The sequence below is a fragment of the Rhinatrema bivittatum genome, chromosome 2 (genome assembly GCF_901001135.1).
Source record: "Rhinatrema bivittatum chromosome 2, aRhiBiv1.1, whole genome shotgun sequence".
NCBI lineage: Eukaryota > Metazoa > Chordata > Amphibia > Gymnophiona > Rhinatrematidae > Rhinatrema > Rhinatrema bivittatum.
This window is the reverse complement of record NC_042616.1, coordinates 168,940,889-168,959,601: the sequence shown is the minus strand read 5'-3', so window position 1 is coordinate 168,959,601 and position 18,713 is coordinate 168,940,889. Positions and strand designations below refer to the sequence as shown.

Sequence of the window (18,713 nt, the reverse complement as noted above, 5' to 3'; positions counted from 1 at the left end):
TATGGTTCTTGAAGGGGGCCAAATATTTACGGCTGCCAGTGTGCAGATTGTGTCCGGCATGGAGTTTGAACTTAGGCCGAGTATTATGCAGACCTCTGTTTGACCCTTTATGGAAGACGTTATTGAAGGAACTTACCCTGAAGATGTTTTTTTCTGGTGGCAATTCATTCAGACAGACGGATTTCAGAGCTCCAGACTTTGTCCTGTAGAGAGCTGTTTCTGAGAATTATGGATGGCAGGGTGTTTTTGTGCACTGTTCCCCATGTTTCTGCCCAAGGTGGTTTCCTTGTTTCTCTTTTTCCAGGGGATGGAACTTCCCATGTTTCTAAATTGGTCATCTGAGACACCAGTGGCAAGGGTTATTCATTTCTTGGATGTTCAAGTATTGTTAGGGATTCTGAAGGTCACCAACAGTTTCCGGCAGTTGGATCATCTATTTGGATTGTTTGACAGGCCAAACAAGGGATATAAGGCTTAAGGGCACTATTGCTCTTAGGCCAAAATAATAGCTTTTTTTAACCAATCTTGGCAAGGATTAGAAGGTTCAAGAGGGGGTTGCAAGCGCACTCAACTAGGGTGCAGGTAGCCTCTTGGTCTGAGTGTCTGTTGATGTTGCCAGAGGAAATCTATCAAGTGGCACTGTGATCTTTGTTGCATACTTTCTCTCAGTATTGCTGGTTGGATGTTCAGGTGCTGGCGACAGTGTGTTGAGAGCGGGCCTTTCGCATGCCTGCCCAGTATAGGGGTGCTTTGGTACATCCCACTTGTCTGGACTGATCTGGGGTATGAACAGGAAAGGAAAATTGGTTCTTACCTGCTAATTTTCATTCCTGAAGAACCACAGATCAATCCAGAGACCCAGCCCCTTACTTACAAAAAACCGAAGACCATTAGACTTGCATGAATGCAATCTGAGGATTTTCATTATATGTATATTTAGAATCTAAACAGGACGACCAGGTTTTAATTGGTTCCTTGGGGTTGTTGTAGGGCTCTTGTTCAAGTGGCTCCAACCCTTGGTTTGACATTCGTCCTGGGGGACAGGGGATAGTTGTGTTTCACTCTAGTTTGGCTTGCGTACAGGTCAATACTGAAGGACTGCAGGTGGCACTCTTGGATATGTAGCAGTGCCTCAAAGGTTTTATTCTCTGCCTCCATCTGCTGGTAGGGATGCAAAACCCGTTTGTCTGGACTGATCTGTGGTACTTTAGGAATGAAAATTAGCAGGCAAGAACCAATTTTCTTTTAGGGCCCCATAGACAGAAGAGAGAACTTTTAATATATAGATCTTTTAGTGTATGCTTAAAATATCAAAATGTAATAAATCTACAATACATCTTTTGTATAATTGTTGTTATAAGTGTATTGAAATTGTAATATACTTCTTAGTATTGTCCACTTCTATATAACAAAAATAATGGACCTCCTGTTTTTACAAATTTGAATATGAGTTCTTCACTTAGAAGCATGAGACAATCATAGACCCATGAATAAGGGACCCTGTTGAGTAGCATGGGAGAAAATGTTTAATTATTAGTATATGTTTTTAGTTATTTTCTTATATCTTTTATTTTTTCCATTTCAAAAGAATGCAAGAATTTCTTTATTTATTTAAAAATTGTTTGTATACCGCCTTTACAAAAATAATATTTGATCAAAACAGTTCACAACAAAAACAAAAAGGTTTATATTTATTTTGATGTTTAAATGTTACACACTTCTGAGTTTTATTATTGGTCCTCTTTCACTAGGGAGCGTCAGTGGGTAGATGACTTCCCCCTTCATCGCAGCGCCTGTGAAGGAGACTCTGATTTATTAAGCCGACTTCTGGATGATAAGTTTTCCGTCAATCAGCTGGATAATGATCACTGGGCACCTATCCATTATGCATGCTGGTGAGTAGTTTTACTGAGGGAAGAAAGAGAGAGCCTTTCTCCTTGAGCCCACTCCATTCCTGTAGTGCAAAGCTCTTGCCACTAAGTGATTTTCCATTCTTATTCAGCATTAGAAGATGCCAATCCCTAGGGCCAACTGGTCAATTATTTAATTAGCTGAGTTAAAGACAAATTTATGAAGAAATGCTTGTCCAGCTTCCTGGTGGAAGCATTATTAAAGCGGCAGAAGCAACTCCCCAATGGGGTCCAGTCAGCTCTTTGCTTACCATTGATTTTTGTCTCTGGTTTACAGGGCTAGTGAAGTTCTTAACTAGTAGCCATGGACCCATATTGTAACCATCAAGCTCAGAAGAATACATTCATGCTTATTTTTTTTTTAGATGGCATTCGTATTGGCAGTCTTGAAAGGGAATAAATAGACATGGTATGAAAAGCAAATGCTTTTATAAGGCAACGGATAAAATCTCAGTCTTCATGCTCTAGGTTGCAATTGGAGGAGGTTCTTTGTGTTTCTTGAACTTTATAAGAATTGTGATCAAGACTTACTTTGGGTGGGGGCTGCTTTATGTATATTTGGTTATGTATATTTGTGTTATATTTATGTATATTTGGTTATCTTGCTTAAAGATAGTATTTTTGTTTGGGATTTTCTTTTATAGGTATGGAAAAGTTGAAGCCACTCGAATGCTGCTGGAGAAAGGGAAATGCAATCCAAACCTTTTGAATGGACAGCTCAGCTCACCCCTCCATTTTGCTGCTGGAGGAGGGCATGTTGAAATAGTGCAGCTTCTTTTAAACCATCCAGAGACTGACAGAGTAAGCTGAAATTATAATTACTTTCTTTCTTTTTTTTTTTTTACCAATGGAGACTTGAGAACTTTGATGATTTTACTGCTGTAGTATTGGAGTGCCATATTTGCCAGTGACTCAAAAGGGCATAACGGCATGGGTCCAGCCAGCCTGGTGATTCAATGGCAGTACAGTGCACCACCATATAGAGGGATCTGGATTAAATTCCCAGCTCAGATCTTTTGCTTCCTGGGTTGGCTGGGGCCAGAGATGCTTTGGAGGCAGCACTCACAGACCCCTGATAGAGTCAGAAGTATCCCAGCCATTGTGTAATGGCGACACTTGATGACTGGATTTAGGACCCATGACTGTAGGCTTCCAGAAGGAGCCCTAGTGTCTGATGTCTAGCCAAAGAACTGTCACTGCAATGTCTGCACCGAAGTAAGTCAGAAGGAGATATAAAATAAGGGGAGGACATGCCTGGGTACCAGCAAATGAAGTAGCATGGTTCCAGATCCTAGCTCTGGTTCCAACTGAGCTGGAAGTACAAAGGAGCAGGAGGAAACTGCAGGGACAAAAAGAAAAGCTTCAGGTCAGATCAAGACACTGTTGTTCAATCGGGGTGTTTAATGCAGCTAAATTGCCAAATTCTCCACTCTGATATGGGGGGAAGGGACAATTATCTAATTAAAATATCTCGTACAGCTGAGATTTTTTTCTCTTAATCAGCCCTTTAGTAGAGAGAACCATAAAAGCAGAATTGTTTGACAGCTATGTTGAATTTTTCACCTATAGGTATATAGTACTACAATATTCAAAATATTTCTTTATTTCTTCTTTATTTTTTGGCTTTGCAGTTCCCTTATTGTGCTTCCAATAGGCCTCCTGGGGAAACAGATGCATGAGCTTTTATTGACAACTCATGATTAGTAATACAGTGCTTGTCTAATCATCCGATGGAGCTACGCGCTTTTGTCTGGGCCACAGACTGTAGCACCTGCTGGCACTCACCTTTCATACATCCTGAGTCTGACTGACAGGCAGTCTTGTGTGATGGCTGGGACTCTTTCCCTTCTCTGCCTTGATATGTTTTTGCCCTCAAAGAGTTTAAGATCTTGACATGGTAGGATGTTTGAGTAGAGTAAGTATGAATCTGAAATTTAAAAAAACAGGAGTTGGGAATGAAAAAAGTCATAATTGTAAATTAACATACTGTACTACTAATTTCATAAATTAAACTGATTAAAACCAAAAACATTTGTGATAGTTAAACTGTGCTGTTTGTAAGGGTTTAAAAAACATTTTGAGAGCTGACCCTGTGGCTTAGGCTGCAGTGCTACAGTGCAGAGCCAACTCTCAAAATGTTTTTTAAACTTGCATAGCCAGCACAGTTTGACACTTACAAATGTTTTTGGTTTTAAACTGTATTTTATTGTTTAAATTAATAGTATAATTGAAGAACTTACAGTTATTACTTTTTTCCATTTCCACAGAAGTGGATCATATTCATGCTTAGGGAGCAAGACATTTTATCCCAGGACAAGCAGGATGCTAGTCCTCACATATGGGTGACATCACTGACGGAGCCCTATTGCGGGAAAACTTTCTGTCAAAGTTTCTAGAAACTTTTGACTGGCCCTGTGAGGCCACTGAGCATGCCCAGCATGCCATGATATTCTCTGCCACAGGGGTCTCTCTTCAGTCTTCGTTTTTCCGCGCTGCTGTACACATCGCGGATTAGGAGCCTTTGTGAGTTTACTCACAAGTTTCTCTGACTAAAAGTCAATTTTTTCTCTCAGTATTTTTTCTCCCACACGGGATCTCTCTGGTTTTCCACGGGCTGGTGAGTAAATCTGTGTCTCGTTTACTCTCTAAGTAAAACAATTTTTCTTTCACGATTTCTCTTTTTGTCATCGACGGCTGTCGATACAAAATGGCTACGGGTTTTAAAAAATGTCCCATTTGCAATCGAACAATGTCCATTACGGACCCACACCTCGAGTGTGTGATGTGTTTGGGGGAGAAACATGACGTCAATACCTGCCCTAAATGTGCAGAGATAACTGTGAAAGGAAGAAAGGCCCGCCAAGGGAAGATGGAGCACTTATTCCATCTGCAGCTTCTGCCATCTCCCTCTACATCGACGAAAATCGTCTCCGGCCGGAGTCTCCAAACGTGTACTTTTCAAAAAACGTTGTCCTGGAGGATCGGGAGACCACCCATCGCCTACGTCGTCGATAGCATCGGTACAAGCAGCGGTCGAACACCGATCAAAGCATCGTCATCGACACCGATGTCCATCGACATCAGAATCGCCTCTCTCCCCAGAGGAATCGAGTGCAAAGCGGCCAAGGACCCAGGAAACGCCGGGGCCTTCACCCCAAGAACACACACCGATCATTGAACCTCCACAGGGCTCTGTGGAGGAAAAATCAACACAGCCTCCGCCACCGCGTACAACTGCTCTGTATACACCAGTTGTTCCGCAGGAATTGTCTGATATTATAAGACAAACGATGCTTCGAGCCCTTAAAGAACAGGTGTCGACTCTGGTGCCTTCAACACCGATGCCGGTGCCCACACCGATGCCGACGATTCCGTCGATGCCAGTACTGATGCCAACGCCACTATCCAAACCGAGGCTGGGGCGATCATCGATGCAAACACCGATTCCGTCACCGATGATACCCCCTATGCCATCGATACCGATGTCACCTGGGGACCCAGGACATCCAGAAATGGCACTCTTCCAACTTCTTATGAAGAGATTTGATGAGGTGGTCGGTGCACTTCCACCTAAACCATCAGAGGACATTCCTACAAGAATTCCCTTCGATGATCCACAACCAGGTCCTTCCGGTCTCCATCATCCACCAAGATCCTCCCCGCTATCTCCATATCAGGATGATCCAGATGACACTTGGGACGATAAACACAGATACTTCATCTGAAGACTTTGTCAGAACCTTCTCCTCCAGATCAAAGGAAAAAATCTCCACCAGAGGATTTATCCTTTACGAATTTCATTCAGGACATGGCGGACACCATACCCTTCACATTGGTGACGGAGGAAGATACTAGACAGCAGACATTGGAAGTCCTCCAATTTGTGGACCCTCCAAAGCAGGTATTGGCCATACCTATTCATGAGGTTCTCCTAGATCTACAACATCGACTCTGGGAGCACCCATGCTCTGTGCCTGCTGTTAATAAATGAATGGACACTACTTATTTAGTACAGTCTGTTCCTGGCTACCAAAAGTCGCAGCTTCCTCATCAATCAGTGGTTGTGGAATCTACGCAAAAGAAATCGAAAAGAATACGACCACATTCTTCAACTCCCCCAGGAAAAGATCATAGATTTTTGGATTCCCTGGACAGGAAGGTATATCAAGGAGCCATGCTGAATACCAGAATTTCCTCTTACCAACTATATATGACTCAGTATCAGAGGAATCTGTGGAAGCAGATGCAGGAATTCGCTACATCATTACCACAGCAATGTCAGGAAGCAGCCCAGGCGATCATTCATAAAGGGCTTGAAGCTGGCAAGCATGAAGTCAGGGCTGCTTACAATGGCTTCAAAACAGCTTCTAGAACAGCAGCCTCTGGGATTAGTGCTAGGCGTTGGGCATGGCTTAAGGCCTCAGACCTTAGGCCTGAGGTCCAAGACAAATTAGTGGATTTGCCATGTGTTGGTGACAACCTATTTGATTCAAAAGTCCAAGATGCTGTCGCACAACTTAAAGAACATACAGAAACCCTGCACCAACTATCACTAGTTCCACAGGACTCTGCTGCACAACCATCTCGCTGTCCTCCACGATGTGAATCCAGACGTCCATTCTACCGGCAAAGACAATACTACCCTCCAGCATCGAGAGGTAGATCCACTAGGCTGCAACACCGACCTCAGCCTAGACAACCAAGGACTGCTCGACCTCAGCCCCCGCCGCAGACGGGGCCTGCTGCAGGCTTTTGAGGCCAACACCAGGGAACAAAACCATCTCTTCAACCCTCGAGCAGATCTACCAGTAGGAGGCCGAGTATCCTACTTTTACAACCATTGAATTCCAATAACAACAGACCAATGGGTACTTTCCATAATCTCTCGAGGTTACAAACTCAATTTCCTCACAATCCCAACAGATTCACCACCGAGACATTATCCACTGAACGAATCTCACATAATTCCTCTACAAGTAGAATTATCCACCCTTCTGAGAGCCAGAGCTATACAACCGGTGCCCCGGACTCAGCAGGGCAGAGGATTTTACTCCCGTTATTTCCTCATTCCAAAGAAAACAGGAGGCCTACGTCCCATCCTAGACCTCAGAAATCTCAACAAATTTCTGAAAAAAGAAAAGTTCAGGATGGTTTCTCTAGGCACCATGTTTCCACTTCTTCAAACAGGAGATTGGCTTTGTTCTCTGGATCTTCAAGACACTTATGCTCACATTCCAATATTTCCTCCTCATTGCAAGTATCTGCGCTTCATGGTAGCTCATCAACATTTCCAGTACAGAGTACTACCATTCGGAGTTGCCTCTGCTCCCAGAGTATTTATCAAATGTCTGGCAGTAATTGCAGCACACTTGCACAAGGAAAGTGTGCATGTCTTCCCATATCTAGACGACTGGCTCATCAGAAGTCAATCTCAACAAGGAGCTCTGGCTTCTCTCAGTCGAACAATTATTCTACTTCACTCCATGGGCTTTCTCATCAATTATCAAAAGTCCCATCTCACTCCGTCTCACCTGATTCAATTCATCGGCGTGGAATTGAACACCATCCTCTCAAAGGCTTTTCTACCTGAGGATCGAGCAGAAACACTTTCCCTACTGGCAAACTCGATTCGCTCAAAGAAACAAGCAACAGCTCATCAGTTTCTAACCTTATTAGGCCAACTGGCATCCATAGTACATGTCACTCCCATGGCAAGGCTCGCCATGAGGGTAACCCAATGGACATTAAGATCTCAATGGATGCAATCCATTCAACCACTGTATTCTCCAATTCAAATGACCCACCAGTTAATATCATCTCTACTTTGGTGGGCGAACAAGGACAACTTGCACAAGGGCCAGCCCTTCCAACAACCAGTCCCACAGATACCATAAAAAAGAGAGCAGAATTTAAAGAAGCCACCGCGGTCATGAGGAAAGAGGGGATTCGGTACCGGTGGTCGTTCCCCTTCGGCCTTGCAATGACTATCCAGGGCACTATCTACATGGTACATAAGGCGGAGGAGGCCGAACACCAGTTGGCAGAGGCTGGCTATATGTCACAGAAGACTAGACAGCAGAGCCAAGCACCAACTTCAGGCAGGCTGGACACGCCACGCTGGCAGCACGTCGGAAAGAACAAGCGACTCAGGAGACAGTCAAGGGACTCTCACAGCGCTAAGGACAGCTGGAAAGGATGATGAAATCTCCCAGTTCTTCTGTGGTACTCCAAGATCGCAGCCTTATCGCGAGGAACGACTGTTAATTTACATGAGGACTAAGTGATTCCCAGGTTACTTGAGTGTGTTCGCACAGAGTTCATATTTTAATTGTATGTTTACAAGGGGTGTATTGTATTTCATATTCTGCTTTTTTTTTCTAATGGTTATAAGAATGGCTCGGAGGATGGAGATATGTTCCAATGTTCCCACAGTTACCTCCTCTTGCTGCGTGGGCAGGCAAAATGAGGTCAGGGTTCTAGCACCGAGACACAATGTAGATCGACAGCTTAGTACTGAGATAACAGAGTGGCAGTCTGCACAGCCAAGATCCCCTGCTACTCTAGCTTTTCTTCCTATCATCTCACTAAGGATTACCAGTGATAAAGCAACTTTCCATATTATCTCTGAATGTTAAGGGACTGAACACCCCCAGAAAGCGTCAGTTTCTGCGAGACGAGGCAGCTCGTTTAGGGGCAGCAATAATCCTGCTGCAAGAAACTCACTTACAAAAGAGGTATGAAACCTTAATGTAGTGGTCCCTTTATCCTACTCAGTTTGTAGCGGCCGCTACTAAACAGATCAAATATGCCAGTACTACTATTCTGTTACATAGGAATTTTCAAGGGATTGTACTTGGTCATTCCTTAGATTTGCAAGGCAGATATGTGATGGTAAAATTTGAATTAGACACTATCATATATACCCTGGTAAATATTTATGCTCCTGTGCAAAGACAAGCCCAATTTTATTCTGCGTTGAGTCAATATTTGATACAGGCAGTGGAGGGTTACTTGATATTAGCTGGAGATTTTAATTTAACTTTAGACCCACAGGTTGACAACTCCCAGAGTGGTGGTTTGGGAATGGGTATAGCTAGGGTACGACTACAATGCTTAATGAGAAAATGGAATCTAGTGGCTATTTGGAGGTTAAAGTTCCCTCTTAGCGGGAACTACCTTCTTCTCTAATCCTCACTCCTCATATTCGAGACTTGATTTTTTTCTCATAGATAAATTATTGCTTACCCGGGATATTGTGGCAGATATTGTGGCAGATATTATTAGCGTTATATAACAGAAATGTCCTCTGTGCAATATAGAACTTGTATCCACTCTCAGCACCGTTATTGTAGTATATGCTATTTGGTTTTAGTGTTGGTTCGTAAAGGTTTATTAGTTACTTCAATATTTTAATTGTATGTTAAACACTAATGGATGGTCCACGGTCTGTACAGCCTGTTTTCCGTCAATTCTGTTAATTGTAATTTATTCTAATTAATACCTATTAATAATGTCAATTGTAAAGCCTGTTGCTAAGTTATTGTTAAATGTAAACCGCGGTGATGTATATCTTTACGTACTGCGGTATATAAAAATCCTTAAATAAATAAATAAATAAATAAATAAATATCAACAAATAACCTGGTCCAATCACACGCCAGTAGAACTCATGTTGAAGAAGCTGTCTAGACGGGAGGCAGGGCAATTCTGGACCCTTAATAACTCCTTATTGGGGGATGAACAGTATTGTGTACAATTAGAGGGGGAAATAAGAGTACCTTGATCATGTTAACCCCACAGCGCTCTAGGAAGGTCTAAAAGCAGTGATTAGAGGCCGCTTAATTGCTCGAGCAGCCTTTCTTAAAAAAGAAATAACAAAGCAACAAAAGCAGTTGCGAAAGGAGATACAGGAATTAGAACGCATACATAAGGTAACGTTGGCAAAGGCCTGTTATGTCAAATTTCAGAGAGCTCAGGATGCTCTGCAAGCCTTAGAATTGGAGAAAACAGCATTTCAGCTACAGCAAATGCAACAAACAAGGTTTGAATGGGGAAATAAAGCCAGTCATTTATTAGCTCATCGACTGAAAAAATGGGTGGCCCAACGCCAAATAGTAAAAATCAAATCGGAATGCGGCAGCATGCTGACATAACCTAAGGAATTATGGCAAAGATTTAGGTCCCTCTCTACAGCAGACTCTCAGATCCAATCAGCTCACATCGAGCAGTACCTTAATAATATAGACATCCCTGAAATATCAGATCTCGAGAGGCAATTCTTTGACAAAGACATTGCTGAAATGGAAATCCAGCAAGTGATAAAGGAGTTAAAAATCCATAAAGCGCCGGGCTTAGACGGCTATACGGCCTTATTTTATAAAAATATTTTCAACCCAAGTTACTCCTTTACTACAGGTGTGGTTCAATTCCTTGAAGGCCAGTAATCCCCTTACCACAAGCGCCAATGTAGCAGGGATCTCTGTTTTGCTTAAGCTTGGACGGGACCCCTCCCTGTGTGGGTCCTACAGGCCAATTTCTTTGATCAATGTTGATCTAAAGAACTTTGCCAAGATTTTAGTGAACAGGTTGAAGCATGTCATAACTAAATTGTACATAAAGAATCAGGCGGGCTTCATCCCGGGTCGCATGACGGCTGATAATGTGCGAAAAGTTGTGGATCTTGTCTGCTTCGTTAAGGAAAAAGGGACACCCGCAGTGTTACTTTCCACTGACGCAGAAAAGGCCTTTGATATGGTCCATTGTGTAAAATGAAGTCTGGACACTCTTTTCTGGCCTGGTTATTAAATTTATACTCTAACCCTCAGGCACGTGTCAAGGTTAATGGAATTTATTCGGAACCCTTGACTATTCAGTGAGGCACCCAACAGGGGTGTCTGCTTTCATTGCTTCTATTCGCCTTATTCCTGGAACCCCCTGGCTCATATCATATGAACTTCGGGAGCTATTCATGGGGTCCAGACTAGTTGTGCAGAAAATAAAATTACCATGTTTGTCGTTGATATATTGTTTACCTTAACACAACCGAAAACTTCATTTCCAGAGACTATAGCTTTACTGCAGGAGTTTAGTAGGGTTTCGGCGTTCCGGTTAAATCTAGAAAAATCTGAGGTATTAAACCTGACACTGGGGGAGGAGCAGCAGGCTAGATTACGATAACAGCTTCCTTTTAAATGGGCTAAACAAAGTATAAAATATCTAGGCAACAGGATTAGCAAGAATTATGAAGATTTGGTTGAGTTGAATTATAAACCGCTTTGGCAAATCATATCAAAAGAACTGGAAACATGGGCCCCATACTCGCTCTCCTGGTTTGGTCGGTTGGCAGCAGTGAAAATGAATATACTCCCTAGATTTTTATATTTCTTTCAAGCCCTTCCGATCTCTATACCTATTGCTATGTTGAAATGTTGACAGCAGCATATTTTTTCTTATATTTGGAAACGGAAGCCACCCAGGATCAGGAGAGATGTCATGTAACAACCCACTCTTGGGGGAGGGCTGGGAGTCCCAAACCTTCAATGGTACTGGGTAGTGACCCAGCTGAGGGCACTCATCAACTGGCATAGAGACAAAGAACTCCAACAGTGGGCAAAAATAGAGCAAGAACAGGTGGGGAGTGCGCCTTTGCAGACTAGGGTCTGGCAACCCAGGGACACCTGGCCCAGGGCTTTTCATATGATTCCCACCATGCGATTAACCCTGGATATTTGGGAAAAATGGCATGTATATTTTGTGGGAGCACGACGTTACTTTTATAGTACAGCCATAAATTATAATTATACTTTGTCTATGCAGACGACATACAAATATTACTCCCCATAAACAACTCCATTCAACTCACTATGGAAAAATGGAACAAACTCAGCTCAAACTTATCCCACTTATTATCTCAATTATCACTATGTCTCAACCAAGCCAAAACAGAAATCATTCACATCCACGATGACCGTCCCTCCTATCCACTCATGTGCACCTCCTCTGACCACCCAGGAAACTCAATCAACCCGGGAGTGCCACAAATCTCACAAACCTCATTCACGCCGTCCACAAGAAACCTAGGCGTAACAATTGACAGCCAACTCAACTTTAAACGACACATCTCCAATACAATCAAAGATGGATTCTTCAAACTGCAGACACTAAAAAAACTCAAACCCCTTCTCCAAGAGCACGATTTCCGAACAGTCCTCCAATCAATTATCTTGTCAAGACTCGACTACTGCAACTCCCTCCTCCTCGGACTACCAGAAATACACATCAAACCCCTCCAAGTTCTACAGAACGCTGCCGCCAGAATCATCTCTAACAACAAAAAATCCCCTCACATCACACCCACGCTCAAAGAACTCCACTGGCTACCCATTACACAAAGAATCCAGTATAAAACCCTCACCCTCATGCACAAAAAAATAAACAACAACAAAATGGACTGGCTAAACAACGGAATACAACCTTACCCCACTCAAAGAACTCTCAGATCCACCAACACTGGACTCCTAGCCGTCCCCAATCTCAAAGCTGCACACCTCAACGTCACCCGCAAACGAGCCATAACAATAGCGGGCCCCACCTTATGGAACACCCTCCCCACCTGTCTCAGAAATGAACCTTCACTGCAAGTCTTCAAAAAACACCTCAAAACATGGCTATTTTTAAAAGCTTTCCCACCCGACACATAACCCGCCCAATTGCACCAACCACTCCATGCCCCCTCCACAAGCATCTCGCCCCACACCTTTCCCTCCCTACACAAGCATCTCACACCACCCTTTCCCTCCCTATCACTACCTTCCTCCCACACATCCCTTTCTCTCCCCTCCCCCCCTCTACACTCCCTGCTCTCCTTACCATAATTTATCCTCATCAACAAGCCATTTATGTACATATGTTATATACTATAGTCTAATGTTCCATGTACTCCTGTTAGTTCTGTTACAACTTGTTATATTTATTACCATGTTATAATGTAAAATATTCTTGTTATATTTATTACCATGTTATAATGTAAAATATTCTTATATCTATTTAATACCATGTTATAATGTAAAATAGGGCTGTTATCACCCTATTCCTTTAGTTATCTGGAAACCGATGTGATATCTCGATCGAATGTCGGTATATAAAAGAAATAAATAAATAAATAATACTAAATTCCTGGCTGGTAGAGAACTCGCAAACTTTCAACCGCCGTTCTGTAAGGGCATAGTCCGCCTGGAGCATATCTGGGGAATACAAAAGTTCTACACCTTACAGGAACTCATGGAGAAATATCAATTAGGCAGGGAGGCCTGTTTCCATTACATACAATTATATCACTTTGTGATGGCAGAAAAAATCGGGATAGAGCTAAAACAGGGCAAGACACAATTGGAACACAGGTGTAACAAGGCTGACCACATGACAGGTGTTATTTCTACTCTTTATGGGTTTCTTGGCCATGCAAAGAAGATACTGGCCCCATATGTAATGGCATGGGAAAGAGATTTGGGTAAACCACTCACCGCAGAACAATGGGATTTGATATTTTCTAATATCAAATGTAGTTCGCTTTCTGCCCTATTGTCAGAAAATAGTTACAAGGTGCTCATGAGATGGTATTTCACACCTGAAAGGCTCCATAAGATACAGCCAATGATAGGTGCTGGAAAAATTGCATAGCGAAAGGCACATACTTCCATATGTGGAGGAGTTGCCCTCATCTGAACCGGTTCTGGAAAACACTCATCAGTTTTCTTACAGCCATTACTGGTCAACCCATACCTTATGCCCCCGAACAATTTTTGCTTAATATGCCACCAGATGTACCTACTACAAAGAGGTTGCTGGCTCACCAAATTATCCTAGCAGCAAGATGTGAGCTTGCTCTATACTGGAAACAGACCGCCCTCCCTAAAATGGCGGAAGTGGGTACCCACCATGGGGCGGATTTTAAAACGAGCGCGAATAGCCTACTTTTGTTTGCGCTCCAGGCGCAAACAAAAGTACGCTGGATTTTAGTAGATACGCGCGTATCCGCTAAAATCCTGGATCGGCGCGCGCAAGGCTATCGATTTCGTATAGCCGGCGAGCGCCGAGCCGCGCAGCCTACCCCCGTTCCCTCCAAGGCCGCTCCGAAATCGGAGCGGCCTCGGAGGGAACTTTCCTTTGCCCTCCCCTCACCTTCCCCTCCCTTCCCCTACCTAACCCACCCGCCCGGCCCTGTCTAAACCCCCCCCTTACCTTTGTCGGGGGATTTACGCCTCCCTCTGGGAGGCGTAAATCCCCGCGCGTCAGCGGGCCTCCTGCGCGCCGGGACGCGACCTGGGGGCGGGTGCGGAGGGCGCGGCCACGCCCCCAGGCCGCCCCGGGCCATAGCCACGCCCCCGGAACGCTCCCGACACGCCCCGAAAACGCCGCGCGGTTCGGGCCCGCCCCCCCGACACGCCCCCCCCCGACACGCCCCCCTCCGAAAACCCCGGACTTACGCGAGTCCCGGGGCTCTGCGCGCGCCGGTAGGCCTATGTAAAATAGGCTTCCCGGCGCGCAGGGCCCTGCTCGCGTAAATCCGCCCGGTTTTGGGCGGATTTACGCAAGCAGGGCTCTGAAAATCCGCCCCCTAGAGCGTAATTGTTTAATGTATAAATTGACTGCGTTAAAAAATTAGCCTACCCAGATTCTATAGGATTTGGAATCCCTACATAACATGGCAGAAAGAGCAAGCAACTGATTAATAAAGATGCACCAGGGCTAACTGTTGATGGTGCATGACCTATGTCTGTTTATTTGAAACTGTAAAATTATAATAAGTACTCGATCTTTAATTATGTGACTATAATGTTCTCAGTTGGGGGGAGGGGGTAAGTTCTGAATATTGAGAACATTTTTATTGTCATGTTTTCATCATAGTAATGTATTTTCTTCTTATGATGACAAATAAAAATTATAATTTAAAAAAAAAAAGCCTGTGGGTGGATGAGAGCCTGGGTGTGTGTTTGTGGGTGGGTAGAGAGGCTGTGTGTATGAAGGTGGGATTTGAGAGTCTGTGTATGTGTGAAACAGGGTGACTGGGTGAGAGCCTGAGTGTGAGACTGCCAGTTTGTGGGTATGAATGGAGGGAGGAAGGGAAGAAGACAGGTGGAGAAAGAAAAAAATAAATGAGACCCTGTAAAAGGAATTTGGAAAAGACCGATAAAAGAAACGAGGCAAAAAAAATTGAGACCAACTGATTCAAAAAATAAGATCAGACCAGAAAAGTAAAAAAAAATTATTTTGAATTTTTAGTGATTGGTATATGTTATCTTTGGGAATGTGCATTACATATTTGTATATTTTTATTTCTTCAATATGTCATTGTTCAGAGTCTGGTTTCTTGGGCTTAACTTTTTTTTTTTATTGCATGTTTCTGTTTCTAATTTGTAGTCTCTTATTCTGTATTAGGTAAGGGTCTATTTGTATTCTGCATGTGTAACTGAGGTGCGGTATTTCTGCTGGCATGCAGTTTTTCTATAGGGTTTTGTTCTGTTAACCCCAGTTGGTGATGTATTAGTGTTCTAGTGCATGGTATAATATTTGCATTGCTGCCATGTCATAGATAAGGCTGCTGCTGTTTGAGTTCTGAGGTGCTTGTGTTACTTCTCAGTGTTTGGCAGTGAAGGGTTTGCAGTTACTAAGGTAAGTGTGTGTGTGGAAGAGGAGATTTGAGTGAGTGATTGTGTGTGTGTGCATGAGTCAGAGGAGTGAATGAGAGGAATGAGAGTGTGTATGTGTTTGTGAGAATGAGCATGTATACATGTGAAAGAGAATGAATATGCAAGTGTGTTAGTGTGTATGTGAGAGAGTTTGTGTGCAAGCTGCTACCAATGTTCCCTCTAAGGACTGGATTGCTGTGAGCATAAAATTGATAGGCTTTTTGCATCAAAGAAAGTAGTGCTCATAGAGTAAGAAACTGAAAAGTTTTGCTCAGGAGCAAAGGTTTTTGCATACAGCAACCCAGTCCTTACAGGGAACATTGATTCTTAGATAGCTCTTCTTTCTCTTTGCTCCCTTAAACTGTTGTCTTCTGTGTTGCACATACATTCTCCACCTACCATGTACTCCATATTTGAATACATTCTCTTCAGACCTCCACTAAGAGGTTTGAAGAGAATGTTGGAGAGGAACAAAATTATGAGTATTTAGTTAGTGTATAGCAGAAAGAGCTCACAAAACAGTACCATGTATATATGGAAAGGCCTTTAGAAAACTTTGTAATGCCAAGCTTTTCCCATATCTTTTTGCAGCACATTACTGACCAGCAAGGAAGATCCCCATTAAACATTTGTGAAGAGAACAAACAGAATGAATGGGAGGAGACCACAAAACTCTTAAAAGAGGCTGTGAATAGACCTGTAAGTTAATACTGAGATACACACAATTATTTAAATGTTAATAATGAGGAAATAATAAACATTAAAAGAGATTTAGTAATCTGGTTGATTAGTCAAATGAGCATTGGGAACGGGGAAACACATACTTCAGAAATGGTGAGTTCTAAAACACTGTGTACCATTTTTTCCTTTTCTATGTGTGGATGTCATGTCTTTGGGCTATGGAATCATAGTGTTGGGTCATCAAACTATCATGAGAATTGCTTTTGCTCATCCTCTGGATATTGCATCAGTGATCCTGAATTACAAAGAGAAACCAAACTATGACAGTGAATCATAGCTTGTGTTTCCAGCAGGGTTCCCCTGCCAGATAATTTAACTTCTATTTGTTTGAAAGAGGTTAAGGGGCGGATTTTCAAACACTATGCGCGCGGGTACTTTTGTTCGCACCACCGGCGCGAACAAAAGTACACCAGATTTTATAAGATACGCGCATAGCTGCGCGTATCTTATAAAATCCGGGATCGGCACACGCAAGGGGGTGCACATTTGTGCAACCTGCGCACACTGAGCCCAGCGCGGCCTGCCTGTTCCCTCCGAGGCCGCTCCGATTTCGGAGCGGCCTCGGAGGGAACTTTTCTTCGCCCTCCCCCCACCTTCCCCTCCCTTCCCCTACCTAACCCACCCCCCCGGCCCTATCTAAACCCCCCCCTTACCTTTGTCGGCAAAGTTACGCCTGTCGCCGGCAGCCCCGCTCCATAGGCCTCGACCACGCCCCTGGGCCGGCACCACGCTCCCGGACCCGCCCCCAAAACGCCGCGTCGTTTCGGGAACGCACCCGGACACGCCCCCTCCCTCCCCGTTTCGAAAGCCCCGGGACTTACGCGTGTCCCGGGGCTTTACGCGTGCTGGCGCGCAGGGGTTTTAAAATCCGCCCCTAAGGTACTTGAAATACCCACCCTAACACCATCTGTACTATAATTCCAGAAACATTTTCCATTAACAAATTAGAAAGTTCCTTTGTTCCTACACAGTTAATATAGATATATTTTTTAATCCTAGGTTACAAATGGCAATCCTTTGGCTTAGAAGCCATATGACTTCTGTTTTCCTGCCACACCCCCAGTGATGATTTCTGGATCTGTCCATATTTTTCTGAACTCTGGATTTGCATAGCGTATAGCTACTGATTTCCATTCCTTTTGCTCTCATCTTGCTCTCATCTTGAAATAGAGGTGCAACCTCTATTTCATTCTGCTTTCTCTTTCTTATGTTTAATATTGATGATTAATTTCATTGTAATGTATTTTTAAAGCAGATGTTGCATCCTTCCTTATTCTTGATCCCTCCAATCCCCCTGCGCTCTTTCCTTCCTTCCATCTGAGTCAACAAACTAGGAAACACATTTATAATTATTCAAAGGTTTCTTGAGTCATAATTCTCCTTCATTCATAAACATTTTTTATGAATGATAGAAAGATCTTGCTCATCCAGTATCAAGCTGCCAATCAGACTGCATCCCAAGCCTGACCTAGTAGTCAGTGGATTGGGTTGTAACCATGCTTCAGTGAGAGACTAAAGAGGTTAGGACTTTTCAGCTTGGAGAAGAGACAGCTGAGGGGGGATATAAGGTGTTTAAAATAATGAGAGGTCTAGAATGGGTTAATGTGAATCAGTTATTTACTCTTTCGGATAATAGAAAGACTAGGGGGCACTCCATGAAGTTAGCATGTGGCACATTTAAAACTAATCAGAGAAAGTTCTTTTTCACTCAACGCACAATTAAACTCTGGAATTTATTGCCAGAGGATTGGTTAGTGCAGTTAGTATAGCTGTGTTTAAAAAAGGATTGGATAAGTTCTTGGAGGAGAAGTCCATTACCTGCTATTAATTAAGTTGACTTAGAAAATAGCCACTGCTATTACTAACAACAGTAACATGGAATAGACTTAGTTTTTGGGTACTTGCCAGGTTCTTAGGACCTGGATTGGCCACTGTTGGAAACAGGATGCTGGGCTTGATGGGCCCTTGGTCTGACCCAGTATGGCATGTTTTTATGTTCTTAGCTACAGTTTGAGACAAGTTTTCATAAGTAAAAATACTTTATAATTTGTAAATAGAACAGTATTTCAGGTTTTGTATATGCAGTGGGATAGATGTAGATATAGGTGAAACAAATCAAGCAAGAGATGATGATAACCAGAGCATTTTTATTTTCAAATGTAAATTTAAAACAAGCTGGAGTGAGTATTGCTATTCGCATGGTTAGCTAAAGGGACTGTGGGATGAGCACAGTGAGGCAAGCAGTTCTGTCAATCAAACATGTGCATAGCAGAACCCATAATGAGAGAGATCTGGTTCAGCATATCTTAGCATCTATGAATTTTATCTTTCATGAAAATAAAACTTCATGTGTTAATATAGAAGTTCTGTGGCT

The 18,713-nt window shown here is 43.1% G+C and overlaps 1 protein-coding gene across 1 annotated transcript in view; it reads left to right on the top strand.

Moving 5' to 3' along the window:
- Nucleotides 1-18,713, top strand: part of KRIT1 (KRIT1 ankyrin repeat containing) — a 188,473-nt gene that overhangs the window by 84,703 nt on the left and 85,057 nt on the right. The window contains 3 exon segments of the mRNA XM_029588859.1: nt 1,752-1,895; nt 2,555-2,711; nt 16,190-16,297. Of these exon segments, the coding sequence (XP_029444719.1) occupies nt 1,752-1,895; nt 2,555-2,711; nt 16,190-16,297 (409 nt within the window).